Below are 14,674 nucleotides of genomic sequence, written 5' to 3' on the forward strand. Positions count from 1 at the left end.
TAGTCACAGGAGGCAGAGTTGGTTCAGTTTTAGTATGGATTGAATGGTGCCCATCAGCAGCATAATCACACCAGGGTTTTGTGCTTCATTATATTTTATATTGGTTTTGAATTACTACTTTATTACAGTAACATTTTTTTGTTTTTTTTAAGTGAGTGGATCACATGAACGACTGGATTTAGTCTCAGATTAGGATCTGGATTTAGTCACATGATAAAGGTGCTGTTCTTTCTAATAAGGAGCTCTTTATCATGCCAGATTGCCCAAAATAAACTGTTAAACACTTAAGGGAAAAAAAAAAAATCTATATAAAGTAGTTTGAGCAAGCCTTCTTCTTTGTGGCAATTGGAGCAGCTTGTGGTATTTGTTGGACAATTGTTGTATATTGTCGCCATCTAGTGGTGATTAGTGCACACAACCCTAATATTTCTCCAGTTAATGGAAAAATATTATTTTTTGATTATTATTAGTAGTAGGACAATGTAGTCGGTATTTCTCAATGTATCTTAATGGCACAGTTGTACAATTTTATCTAAACTACTAAATCTGGTGGAAAATTGTAGAGCCCACAGCTGGTAATGTCTCTTTCATTGCACTGCTGTTTTTCCTGCTAAAATAAATAAATAAATGAAACTGATTTCTATCTGTGCAAAAAGTTTTATCTATGGCACAAAACACAACTACTGTTTACATGCGTTTACATTCAGATTTGTTCACATTTGACAGTGGCTCCTTTTCATTACAACTTGGATCAAGTGCACATTATGTTTCTTGTCTCTATATAACCAAAGTCTTCTGCTCAGTATTTTAACAACGAACTAAAACACTACTGATGCTGTAATACTATCACTGTAGGAGCCGAACTGTGTGGGTGGGCTATAAAAAGCTGCCTCTTTTCAACACAAAACAGAGGAAACACCTCTTCTCTCCGAGAATGCACAAATACAACAGGAACCTCTAGGCGTCACACTTCATGATCTCTCTGAGGCAGATGGTAGCATAGCAGGAGGAGTCCAGGTCGAAGTTTAAGGTGAGAGCGAGCGAGTCTCTGTCCTGCTTCCTTTCTCCTGTCACCTCTCCTGCTCCCTCACCGCTGGTCGCTCTCTGGAGCTGGCAGTGGAGGCTGCGTGGCGAGGCCAGCAGGGGGCGGTAGCAGCCAGGCAGATTGAGTTTGAGGCTGTTGACTCTGAAGCGACAGTTGTCCAGTCCATCTCTGGCCAGTCTCTCCCTGTACCAAGTCCCCATTGTGTTTTCTGGATACTTCACATTGTTTCCTGGCATGGGCAGTAACACCTGGTGGAATAATAAAACACAGCAGCAACAGTTGTAGTAAAAAGATTAATAGTTGCATTTAAAGTTGCGGCATTTCCCTCAACTCCATACTTGTCCCAGTGAATAGATGCCTTCTTGCTCCTCTTGGTCCGTCACCACGTGGATCTAGAAAAGCAAAGAAGGGAAGTTAATTAGCATCGACAAGGTGTCCAGAAATTTAGGGATGTTAAGATTAACCACAAATTTGAGTAAAAATACAGAGGCAGGATTCAATCTCCACTTAGTTCAACTCTATGGGGATGTTGCTGATATGACTGAATCTAGCAGTTTATAGGCACATTGGTTTTCACTTGGAAACAGGAGAACTAATGCTGAGTAAAGGTCTCAAATCCTGATCAGAGCACTGTAGTTCACACACATATCTCTTCGTTTTGATTTTCTGTCCTCTCCTACCTGAGCCAAGCTGGTTTCTCCAGTGTCCTCCTGTTTGTTTTGCCCTTCCTGCATGCACACCAGGTCTCCTCGTCTCACACTGTGGCCCAGTGTAGCCAACCTGTGAGCCGCAGCCTCGTTCCACACTCTGACAACCACAAATCGACAGAATCATTACAATTAGAGAGTTGGCTTTCTAAAACTGAAAAAAAAAAAACAAAAAAAAAACCAGTAAATCGCTCATTTGAGACAGACATGAATTATAAAGAAAGAAGCAGGTGATACTGGGTTAAACCTGACCTGCTACAGTAGGCATGTGGGTAGAAAATTCTCATGCTGTGGGGCAGGTTGAGCCAGGCTTGGGCACACCCATCCGGACCTGTTCCGTAGCGGTTCAGAGCCCGCAGCATTAGCCGCTCCCTGGCCTTAGATAACGGCATCAATGCCAAAGACTCTTTAGCATTATCTGATTATGGAGGGACGGGAAAGACAAAACTTTAAAAATCTAAATCCCTCTCTACATTTTGCTATATTACCTCTTTTCAACAATACGAAAACATTGTGTTTACTACAAAATATGGTGGATTTCAGTAGGTCCTTCAAAATAAATAGTGGATCAGGGTCATTCCTATAACAGTAGTCAGTCATACTTCCTCTATATGTTCTTCTTGGGGATGAATAGCTTTCATATCATGTTTGATCATTCTGGGGAAACAAGTCAAAACAGTCAGTTTTTCTCATGTTTCTCACTTGTTTGGAGGAAGTGTCTCTTTGCGTAGCTTTGAGGATCATCACCCTCCTCTGGAGTGAAGAAAAGATGCACAGCACTCACCTGACCCACACACACAAGAACACACACACATATAAATAACACTGTAAAGTTGAGAAGACATAATGAGACAGTTCCACTTTTTGAAGACATTGCAGGAAACACACAGTCAGATATGAGCTACTCTTCTCTTAATTTAACAGTACCAGACATAGTATTGTCTTGTCCTGTATACGATAAATATCTGTATAATTTACCATGTCCTCTTTGAGTAAAGCCAGTCCTACTCGGTCAGACTGAACGCTGTGTCCGCTCCCAAACCTCTGGGGTCCATAGTAGTTGACAAAACCTCTCGCCTGCAAAGAAAAACAACCATTTTAACACAGTCATCAGCTTTTACAATGGCTTTTTTTGTGTAAATCTCAATTATGAGAGTATTTTTTATTTTGCACTAATGTAAGTGATATCTAAAGTACTGGCTTAAATGCCAATCATTTGTGGTGGTCCAAAAAAATATATACTTCTGACAATATTAAATTCTTCAGTACAAGACAAACAGCATGACGTGAACTACACACACAAATATATATATATATATATATGTTTTTGTTTTTTTTTAAAAGAATACCTTGACATTCTCCACTGCTTCCTTCACCAGTGCTGCCAGACGGGCATGTGTGTCTGCAGCAGAGGAGTGTGTGCCAACAGTCCCGTGTGGTCTCAGATCACGGACCACCAGGTCAAAGTGGTTCCCCTGCAGCTGCCCAAGCCTAAGAGGCTCGCTGACAGAGCGGATCTGAGAAACACCCATCCCTCGCTTCTTAAACTCTGCTATCTTCTCATGTAACCTAGTAATATATGAGAAGTAAATAACTGGTTTATGGCATTCAAATGGAACTTAAAAAAACCTTAACATCTTTGTGATTTGTGAGCCATTAAATGAATTGTGCCCAACCTAACCAAATCCATGAACAAAGCATAACACTACCGTTGAGGTGAGACCTTCTTGACCACCATGGACTGGTAGGTGATGGCTCTCTTATCCTTGATCCCTGCATATGTAAAATCTGATGGTAGGATCCCGAGAGCAGCTGCCATGTAGCTGATGGCCTCCAGGGTCTCCAGGTTCTCCTTACGCAGCGTGAATGCTGAAAGAGAGGACACACACAACCATACCTGCGTTTTTACTCTAATTCTGCATGTCGCTTATAAATTGCCGAGTGACTTGCTTCAAAATCAAATGTTCCTACTGTTGAAAGAGGTGGAATTAAAGTCATATTGTGCATATTCTTTGGATATTAGGATATTAACAATAGGACATCAAGTTGGAAGCTGAGGGAAATCTTTTTGAGAGCATAAAACATCCTCTCCCTCACTTGCTTGGGGCCAGGGTTCTTATAAAAATCCCTGATTTTGAGAGTCACTGGCTTCTCTAATATTTTTCTGAGTTATTAATAACCCATATTTTAAAATTTTACTAAACTCTACCTTTAACTTGTCTTGTAAAACCTAAACCGCATATATTCAGATTTATTAAAATAGTGTTAAACTCTTTTTTTTTTTTTCTTCTGAGACAGGGCATAAAAATTACACAAGGACCAGGGTGCTGCTGGGTCTTGATAGTGAGGAGTATAGTGACCATCTCATGGGAGAAATCAGTCGAATAGATTATGATAATGACATTTAAAACTTAATGTAATCAGATTAAGAAATCAGAATCAAATTTAATTTAAAGAGAATGTGTCATGTTGAATCATGTTGTGCCAAATAAACCAAAGAAAATAAAACCTTCAACTGGCTATAGAGAAAAAAATGAACCAAGGCCATTAATTAGATCAGAACAAGGCAACTGAATTAATTTATCAGTTTCATGCATTTCTTAAAAGGCACATTTTTCATTACTTTCCTACTACATGGTCTTATTTGTCAAACTATCAGCTGGTGTGTGATGATGGATGGATGCTGTGTCATCTTTTACAGATTCAAGCTTAAAATAACTAAAAATGTGAAATGATGTGGCAAAAAAATCAATAATGAAAACCTGTACCAGTGTAAACATCTTCTTCCTTACGCTCCTCTGCACTTCTCTTCTTTGGCCTCCCTCGCTCTCTCAGCCTCACTGAGATCGCTGTCGTGCCCTGGTCGTTGAAGCTTTTAGTCTCCACCAGTTTCCCAAACCTTCGGCTCAGGAAGTGGTGGACCGCCGTCCTGTGCTCCTTGTTATCATCAGGTCCAAATGTATAGGATGAGCCTTGCACCTTGGCATCTATGAACCTGAAGAAGTCCCCCGCTTCGTCCTCTGTGACCAGCTGTAAGAGCTCTCTGTAGTCCGGGTCTTCCCTCACCCTGATCTCAGGCTGAATGGTGACTGTCATGAGGAAAGGGAAACGCTGTCTCACAGCCCGGTGGACGTTAGCTCTGTGGTGTTTGTCTGCGAAGGACCCCAGGGATAGCTCCTGCTTGGTTGGCTTTTCATCTCTGAGAGTCAACACAAATTGCTCAAGCTCTTCGTTGACAGACCGGCCTAAAATCAAAGCCAAATCAAAACTCTCTGGACTATGCAGGGCCAGATCTACCCCACAGTCTGTGTCCTGTGAGACTAGTGAGTCATTTTCACACTCTGCCCTTGTGTCACTGTTCTTATATGAGGAGGCACAGTCTGCTGTCTGTGTGGCTGCCACTGCATTAACCTGCTCACCGCTGACGTCTAGCTCAGTCACCACAAAGTCTTCAATAAAGTTTTTGATGCTCCCGAGAAAACCTTCATGGCTTGATATGAAGCATGCAGGGATGTTCACAGCATCACTGTCTTGCTTCATGGTCGCTTTATCGAAACACTAAAATGTTTTTACAAAACAAAACGTTTTTACTGGTGACAAGTTATTTATACAGCACACTTTACACACTTTAGGCAATTTCAGAGTACTTGCATCTTTCAGTGAATCTTAAAGAGAAAAGGTAAACATGTAAACACAAGACACAATCGTGAGGAAAATAGTGGACGAACAATAGTGGTATTGAAGCTAATATTAAAAACAGCCATCGTAATAAAATATTCTCAAATAATTTCTAATTATTTCTGCTTAACAATGAGTTAAACATGTGTAATAGCCCGTCTATTTGCAGTTATATCAGTTAATATCCGTATCCTAGCACGACTTCCGTTACAGCGACATATATCTGCTGTAATTTAAGGAGTAAAGCGCGTTGCTCGCTTTAAATCGAAATGCAAGTGTATGATGAAGGAATAATAACTGTTTACTCAACGAACCTGCATGCCATACGTAAACGAGAAGCTTTTGGTGTAAACACAACCACGCTGAGACCATTTAAGCTACTTCCGCGCCACGTGACTCGATCATGTGACTTTTCTTAAAGAGATAGACAGCAATGTTTTTTTTATTTGAAAGGGAAACAAATAAACTGAGATGCGAAACACAAAGACACATAAGCGGAAGCTACAAAGAGACACAAAATGACCACAAGAACTCAAGAACAAAATTACTACAAAGATATGAAAACGAGTGTAAAGTGACAGATGTGGTTGCACTATTATCAGCAATTTCATCTTTTGTTATTGGCTGATATGTAGGAGAGAAGTGTGGGTCTTTTACATTTATGTGACAAGGGGCCCATTGTCTTATATATCTGTCCAAACTACCCAGATAATCCTTAGTTAAATGTTATAGCCTACATTTTAATACTTCTATAAATGTTAATGAAATGTTATTTAATTGGAGTAATAATAATTATTAACCCTGCAACAGTCCGAACTAATGAAATTGGATGTAAACTGCTAATATATATGATTCACTTCCACATATTGTGCTCTGTAGTCTAGTTATATATTGCTGGACTATATATGAATAAGATAAACCTAAAGTGAAGAAATACGGTGAAAAGTGGAGAAAATAAATGCAGGAGGAGCAGAGAGAGTCTGTCACCCAGTGGAGGGTTTCCTGCAAGTCATTTGTACAAATTTTTTTTCCCTGCCGGCTGATGCTTCCCTGGAAATAGCTTGTGTATTGATCTCGGAAATGATTCAAGACGTACCATCAAAACAATCAAGTATTCAGCTACAGAGTGATGTGCTGCGATATTGTCAGCAGGCTGAGGCATTCGTCTCCAAGATGTACAAATCACTACAGCACTGCAGTGTTGACTGGAAAAACAATCAGAGTACATTCCTAAAGAGTGAAAGTTCCTTTCCTGGCTGCTGTTGTTATTTAAAATTCGCCCCAAGCTTATAGATCCAGATTAATTGCGTAATTTCCTGTGGACCTCAGACCCATTGAGTTCAAATCACACAGGGATCATATTTAGAGTGATATATTTCTAATAGTGATGCTGCTGCTTTGGAATAAGGCCCTTAAAGCATACTACGAAAAACTTAAGAAGTAAATAGCTGCTTCACATTCATGTGATTTTTTTTTTTTTTTTTTTTTTTTTTTTTTTTTTAAATTTCCTATAAAGCCTTGCTTCGTTGATAGTGATGTAAGTGTGCCCCACAGGAACCAGGAACCAAACGTACCAAAAAACTGTGACCTTTTGCAAAATACACTTATTGACAGTGTTCCCAGGAGTTAGATAAAAAGGCTGAGAGCACTCCCGTGAGCTGTTAGCTTAGCTTAGCATAATGACTTTAAACAGGAACCAGCCTCTCTTTAGACTATCCCTGCCTGTTAAATGCCCACATTTTTCAAATTCTATGTCCCAACTCCAGTCCAAACAGACTTCAGGTTTGTTGTCTCCATGACTGAATGAAGATAACCTTGACAACACTATCATAGTTAGTTATTTTTTCTGATTTCAGGAAGGCCCCGCAGAGCCAAAGAAGACAATATTCAACTGCTTTTAAAAGCTGATTAGTACACCCCAGGATGCCTGAGCTCATATGTTAATTGACTGAAGTGTGGTAGTCTGCAGTATAGGCCTCCACTTGTTACATTATACATTCATTTTATCTCTCCACTGTAATATTTCTTTTCGTATCCTGTCACTCCAACATCTGTACAACTGTGCAACATGTGTGACAGTGCCCTTTGTGTCATTCCACCCACTCTCACTGATTGCCTCTCTGTATTCAGCTCATACACTTTAATATGTGCCAAAGATTTTCTGGATGTACGCTGCTTAGAGTTGGCTGAAGCATCTGGAATTCATGGCTTACTAAGAAAGCTGTTTGTGGAGTATATGCATACAGATGTCTGCATGAATGAGTGATGTTCGTGTTCATCATGTTCTCCAGATGTTTCTATGTCCCATCGGGAAAATGCTCCACTCTGGATCCGCTCTAACAGTTGAAACTGTTTTGTGGAAGAACCACAGGGAGCTATAGTGTTCCGTCAGTGTGCATATGTCAGTGGGTGAATGTGTTGCAGATGGATAAATGACTAGATGGCGTGAGTGTGCATTCGTGTGCCTGCGCGCGTGTGTGTGTGTGTGGTGGGGGAAATCATGTGATACTTCTCACTAGTTCCTTTGTTCTTCCACAACAACAGCAGACAAAAAGTGCTTTATAGTGCACTGAGATGAAGGCACGTTAAGTCACAGAAACACAGAAACAGAAAAATAAGAATTTGATTCCCCTCCTGTAGAGAACTTTTTTTGAGACCTGCATTCTTCAAGGTCTCCCTATCAGTCTTTTTTTTTTCCCTCTGCTCTTCCTTTGGTACCATTATTGGGTTTGATAAGGTCCTGTGATTACTCCCCTGTATACTGCTGGTACAGGTGCACTGTTCCTCTGTGACCCTGCCCTGACGGACACGATAAAATCAACACTAGAAACTCAAAGCTCGTCCAAATGTGTTATTCCAGGACAAAAACAGATCAAAAGTCATGTGCCCAAGGTGTGCAGAGCTAAACAAAGACCAAGCCTGTAGGAAGGAATTTACTGCACATGTGGGCACAAGAGCCCAGTTTATCACTGTCACTTCTTGGATCCATATGAACAATGTGTCTGATATGGATTCCTTGACAACATGCCTTAAGCTCTGTCTACAATCACCACAGCTCACTGAAATGATTAGTTTTGTGCAAATAATGCTCACGTTTTATAGTGAGTGTTGATCTGGGTTGCATCTGTGTGTCTGTTGTGCGCAAAAACAGTTGGACTGCAGCTGCGGGTGACTGCCGGACCTGATGGTCACCACCACAGTGATGTGTTTACATGCATTATTGACAGCTGTGCTCATGACGCTCACCATGTGATGAAATCGGTCGATATACATTTTAGTATGAGAGCAAATGTGGGCTGTGGGTTAGAGCTGAGAAATTCTTCATCACAAAGATGCACAGATGTAAAACACTGAGCAGATGGTTCCAGGCTCCAGATCACAGAAATATAGGCTGGAGATAAAAATGTACACAGCATACATCTGTACCACTGTTTTCCCAAAAAATGTATTAATTAAATTGCCACATCTCTCCATCTCCACCCACACACACCCACATACACACACACACACACACACACACACACACACACACCTACCTACACATACACACACACATGCTGTATCCACTCCTCTTTCCAGGAAGCGACTCCAGTAAAACATGGGGTTTTCTCCTCCTCTGCGCAGGTTTCTAATCATTAACCGTGAAGTTTGACTTTGTTTTTCGTCTGTCACTTGGATTTCTCTGACAGGAGTGTTTTTAAAGCTTCCCGTTTGAAGTGAAACAGGATGGGGAAAGTGAACGTTTGTTTGAAATGGAGCTACATTATCGTGACGAGCGTGATCGCGGTAAGTGTTTTTGTTTGGCCTAAGAAAGAAATCACAGTCAGGTCAACAAAAGCTGCACACGCTAAGATCATTGTTTGTTTCTTGGTTTGTTTTTAACCAAATGCTAAGATCTTGACTTGATTCGATTTCTGTGAAGAGGGACGCTTTAATCCTTGCACTGCAGCTTTTGGTAACAAAGGCAGTGGAATTTGTTTTTAGAAAGTTTAATTAGAAAATTAGTTCCTCATATTTTTATTGTGAGAAAGTGAAATTCGTGCCTCGGGCTTTGACAGGAAACTGGACAAAATTGTACTGTAAATAAATGAAAAGTCCAAAAGTCCCTCACTTATTTGGCAATAAACCTGTTTCTGATTCTGATTCTGATTAAATCCCCTTTGGACTAACCCTTATTTGTTATTATATAAAAGGAACTTATAAATGTGGATTGTATTTTTTAACCAATAATAGTTTCTCAGTATTAAAGCAGCAAGTAACAATTGGTTTCATTTTTTAAATTCAGCTGCTGATCATGTTCTTGATTACAGTCACTGTTTATATAAAAGGTTATAAAAGAGTGAAAAAGGCCTATTACAGTTGCCCAGAGCATCTTGAAGTTCCCCAAAGATATTTGTTTTACTGTCATATAAAACAAGCAGTAACTATCATCAAAACTCAGATTTTCAAGTAGCGTTGACTTTTTTATTTTTGTATTACATCAATTCTAGTTTTAATACCCAATTTAAACAGTAAAGACAAAAACTCCTTGTCTTGTACTTTTTCTTCCTCGTTATTTTTTACATAACCTGGATGGAAACTGGATTGTGCAACATGTGGTTTTTCTTGTGTATCTCTGTGTCTTTCTGGTTGGCTTCCATGGAAGTAATGACTAATGCATTATGCTGTTCCAGATTACCAGTGCCCTGCTGTTGGCAGTCACCCTGTTTAGCCATGGATACTTGCATGAAGATGAAGAGGTAACACTTGCACCTGTTTGTCAGCTAGTCAGTCAATCATGAGTGGGTGATATGTATGCAGCCTTTTGTTATAGCATACTTATCTAAAAATACTCAACCTTGCATTTAAACCTGTACTTGAAAAACACTGGTATGTTCCTTTAACTAATTGACATGAGTTAAGCTCCTCATTTTTTATATGTTTCCTGTATTACTTGAATTGCATATATCAATTGATATATTGATATTTAATTTACATAAACCCACATAATTCAGATTGCACCAGCATGTTATTGTTTGCGTTGTTCTCCTGTTTCATCACATACTAGTCCCGACTTTGTCGTGGGAAGGTTGTTTTAAAGAGAGGAACAACTATACATTTGGAAGATATAGACCTTAGTGGGGCAGCTGAAGCTTCATTTGTAGCTTAGATGAATTTTGGATTTGATCTTTGCACAGGATCTAACCCTCATATCTTACAGCATAGTTGGAGAGAGTCAGAAAAGTTACAGCAACTAAGATCTGTTCTCACATACATAAGGTCGTGTCAATATTGTTTTAAGGCTAATGTGAAAAATCCCAAACCTACATCTCACATTTTCAGTTCCCCTACTTTTTAGTCTTGTGTGCATAAACGTAATGGCAGACTCGCTGACTTGTGAGACTTCATCCAAATATGTACTCTTTTGACTGTTTTATTATTTTCCTCAACAACACCACACAACTAAAAACACACGATCAATTGTTTAAAAAAAACAAAAGAAAGGGTGAAAGTTGAACTTTGAGTCCACTTTGACCATATGTTACAGTACTGTTGCTGTACAGCTGCAACAACTCTTCATTTCCTCTGTGCTACAAAAATACTGCACTGTAGATGTTTTTCTAAACTGACCTTGACATTTTCAGTGGTCCAGTTACAATCTGTGTAAAAACTGCCTACAGTGAATCACTATAAACTGGAGGAGCATAAGGCAATGATTCTGACACTGCTGCATGCATGTAGACACAGGGCACTGAACTCAGGCTTTGTCCCTGCTGACCTGGTTCTCTGTTTGTTTTGTCCACAGATAGAGAAGATGCTTACAGGCATACATACCATGTATATTATTTCCATTGTAACTCTGGCCTTGACTATTCTTGGTGTGTTTGGTGCCTGCAAAGAGAAGAAGTGGCCACTGATCCTGGTGGGTAAATGAAAAAGTAGTAGTAAACAACCATAAACAACAACAAACCCCTTACTCTTTTCCCAGAATCTGATTGTTCCTGCCTGTGTTATCGGTGTTTGTGTTTCAGTTTGCGGTTGGAATGATCCTCACCAGTCTCTTCATGCTTGTGTGTGAAATTCATGGACTAGTTATCCAACCTAAGGTATTACAGTCGACTTTGAGATGTGTCTTTCTTTTTTTGTGGTTTGTTGATAAGCAAGCAGAATTGCTGTCGGAACTCTGATATAGACACACCTAACTTCCTCACAGTGGATAATGATAGAGTTTTCTGAGGCTTTGGATAAGATGAGATGAGATTTATTTGAAGGGAAATTCAAAATATAGTTAATCTAGTGCTAGGTTACTATTCTTAGCTGGCCATGCTTGTGTGTGTTCGTATAGGGGAAGGTAATACAAAAGAAACTCATAAGAGAATATTAAGAACAAGGATTAACAAATGATCAGTGTAGTTCACAAATAGGGAGGTGAAGGCTTTTTCTTACATTTGTTTTTATTGGACCTACTCAGCTAATGTCATGTCAAAGGAATTTGCCATCTGTTTTTGGTATGGGGACCACGTGATACTCATGTCAGAAATGTTCTTTTTAGTCAGACGAGCCATGCCTTCCAAGTTTTGGTTTGAATTAGTGTATAACTACTTGTTGAATCACAAATGTGCCTAAAATAATTTATAAAAGTAACCTAACATGCTACTTTGTCTTGCTGTGGAGGAGGCTGAAAAACTGAAGAAGCACTACCTGAATGTGCTGCCACGGCCACTGAATTCTAGTGAGACTTTAGAGGGATTAAAGGATGTGCAGATGGAAGTAAGTAACTGTGGGTGAAGCAGTGTTTTAAGAATATTCTAAACACCACACACATCACCAGCAGCACATAGCATATAAGCCATTTCCTCCTCTGTGTCAGATGCAGTGTTGTGGAATGGATCAGGGCTACCTGGACTGGGGATACAACATCCCAGAATCTTGCATTTGTATGGAAGAATCCACTAATCCATGTGTGAGTGTGAAAGCCAAGACCCATGGTTAATTTGCATGTCAGTGTAGCACCAATTGGTATCATTCATTAGTCATCCAGCTAACGGATTCATGTCGGTATATTTCAGGTGGCAGCTCCTAGAAACACCAGTCTGTTTAAAGACAGTGACAATGACGAGCCCATCATGATTTATAAAGAGGTAATAAAACCATGATAATCCATATGACCTGTTTCTGTATTTACAGGTAGTAGACTGTAAATATTCGCTGTCTTAATTAAAGTCACATTCAAAACTGCATTACAGTTGTAATGTAAGAAAAAGCTTTTTTTCCCCTTTATAATTAGTGACTATAATATACATGTGTACATAAAAAAAAAAGCTTTATACGTATTAAATGTTTTCTATTACTGCATGGGGCTGAATCTACAAAGCCTCCTTATTATTAAAGGATGATAAATACTAATAAGTCCTATGAAATTCAAATAATTTGAATGTTTCTATAAAATCTTTTTGTATTTCAAAACTTGCATTGATTTATCCCCTCTCCTGTTTCAGCCATGCCTTCAATATATAATTCAGTTTGCGATGTCTGCCATAAATCTTGCATTGGGCATAATGCTCGGAGTCACATTACTCTGGGTAGGTACTGTTGGTCTGTATGTCTCTGTCATGACTGCATCCACCTACCTGCTTCTCTATTTATCTGCTCCTACCTCACTATCCCTGTGTCTTTGTTTATCCACACAGACGAACTGTCCTTTTCTCCTTTTAATTGAACCACATGACCTTAAATCCCTTATTCACCAAAATTCAGACTTGTTGACAAAATCTGATCTGAAGTAGCAATGATGCTGTGGGCTTTGCTGTAAATGTTTCCCACAGTGTCTGCACCTAGTGTTACTAATAATGATGGCACTGAATTCATTTCAGCCATTATCTCTTTTTATCGTTTGCTCTTGTGCTTTTCTGACTGCGACCTGTCAACATGGCACTTCATTTGCTTAGCTTTTCTGCCCCCTTCAGTCTCTGTCTTAAACTGCAGCTGCACAAAAGATGAATAGAAAGTAAAGAATGGTCTGTTTCACTGTCCTTTAGGTTTTGTCAGTAGTGCTGAGTATATTCATATTGTGTCGGCTGAATCAGAAGGTCGATATCCCGGCAGTGGTCTACAGTCCTCAGGCAAAAGCCGGCAACTACACCGTTCTCACAGATGCATCAGATCTCACCTGATTTCTTATTTCTTTCTTGAATGTATTAATTTGGGTATTTTTTTTTCCTTTAAGTCCACCCTGGAGGTACGTGTATTTAGTCTTAAGGTGGCAAAGTTGCAAGAAAACAAAACATAATGTGAAAGTAATCTTTTTTTGTTTGTGATAGAAAAATGATTTATCCGGTACATTTGTTACAGAACAACTGTAGGACATAGTTCAAATAAGAAGTGACGCACGTTAACCGATCAGTAACTCTGAACCCTGGTTTCCAGATAGAAATCACAGTAAATAATACAAATGAAAATATGTTTTTTAAAAAAAAAAAAAAAAACGCACTGATGAAGACGACTGCAAAAATATTTCTGTATTCGAGCTATGACTACATATTTTATGGTTTTGTATCTTTCAGAAATTTTCTGTATCATTTTCTGCCACTTGAGCTTTGTATTTTTTTTTTTTTTAATATATATTTTCCCCACTATTCAAATCCATTTAAGAAGCTACTCACACAAGTTTAAGGTCAATGCATATTCATATTTGATATTAAACTTTTCACCTCTAATGTTACATGCATATCTTTATAGGGCATGACTGAGTATTTCCACAATAAGGTGCTTCTGCTTATGGTAAAGTAGCAACTTAGGAAAAGACAGAGGACTGCAAACAGCAGGGATGTTGCTACTAAAGAAATTCATCCAAATTCGTATCTTTTTTTTTTTCTTTTTATCAATGCTGTGTCACATCCTCCTTTCACTCCCTCAGACGTGTGAATGAAAAAATGTTTAGGTAATAAAAACATGTAATGATAAAATCAGGTTTGTGGGCTACCAGTCCTACTGACTTGTACCCCAAGTCATTTTTCTCTTTGCTTTATAAACACAGCAGTGGCGAAAGCAGTACTTATAAAGTGTTATCGCTTAAATCCAAGTAAAATATACATTATTATATTAATATACATATTAATTTTAAGTATTTGGTATGGTATTGGGCTGTTGAATCTACAACAATGCATTTTATTTTAGTAGCTCAGAATGGTCATGGTTAAAATAAGTAAATCAAAGTTATCAAGCTTTAAGAAACCATTTCAAAATAAAAGATATCAAAGAAAGA

At 38.9% G+C, this 14,674-nt stretch overlaps 2 protein-coding genes across 3 annotated transcripts; one reads left to right on the forward strand and one right to left on the reverse strand.

Moving 5' to 3' along the window:
- Positions 1-655: 655 nt before the first annotated feature.
- On the reverse strand, positions 656-5,828 carry pus7l (pseudouridine synthase 7 like). Its single transcript, XM_026326294.1, has 10 exons — positions 5,745-5,828; positions 4,521-5,310; positions 3,462-3,621; positions 3,102-3,321; positions 2,731-2,829; positions 2,455-2,536; positions 2,005-2,170; positions 1,726-1,852; positions 1,384-1,437; positions 656-1,293 (listed from the first exon to the last, which is right to left on the reverse strand). Exons 1-10 carry the CDS (start codon positions 5,748-5,750, stop codon positions 958-960), a joined length of 2,040 nt encoding a protein of 679 aa, XP_026182079.1. The 5' UTR covers positions 5,751-5,828; the 3' UTR covers positions 656-957.
- A 3,146-nt stretch (positions 5,829-8,974) lies between these two features.
- Positions 8,975-14,672, forward strand: LOC113142006 (tetraspanin-8-like). Of its 2 annotated transcripts, none has more exons than XM_026326730.2 (9): positions 8,975-9,216; positions 10,104-10,169; positions 11,216-11,332; positions 11,442-11,516; positions 12,088-12,180; positions 12,281-12,373; positions 12,480-12,551; positions 12,909-12,992; positions 13,449-14,672. In XM_026326730.2, the coding sequence occupies exons 1-9, from the start codon at positions 9,157-9,159 to the stop codon at positions 13,581-13,583; spliced, it is 795 nt and encodes a 264-aa protein (XP_026182515.1). In that variant the 5' UTR covers positions 8,975-9,156; the 3' UTR covers positions 13,584-14,672. The 2 variants fall into 2 exon arrangements, with proteins under 2 accessions (XP_026182515.1, XP_026182514.1); XM_026326729.2 differs by having other exon boundaries at positions 8,976-9,216; positions 12,085-12,180.
- Positions 14,673-14,674: the final 2 nt, after the last annotated feature.

The sequence above is a fragment of the Mastacembelus armatus genome, chromosome 23 (assembly GCF_900324485.2).
Source record: "Mastacembelus armatus chromosome 23, fMasArm1.2, whole genome shotgun sequence".
NCBI lineage: Eukaryota > Metazoa > Chordata > Actinopteri > Synbranchiformes > Mastacembelidae > Mastacembelus > Mastacembelus armatus.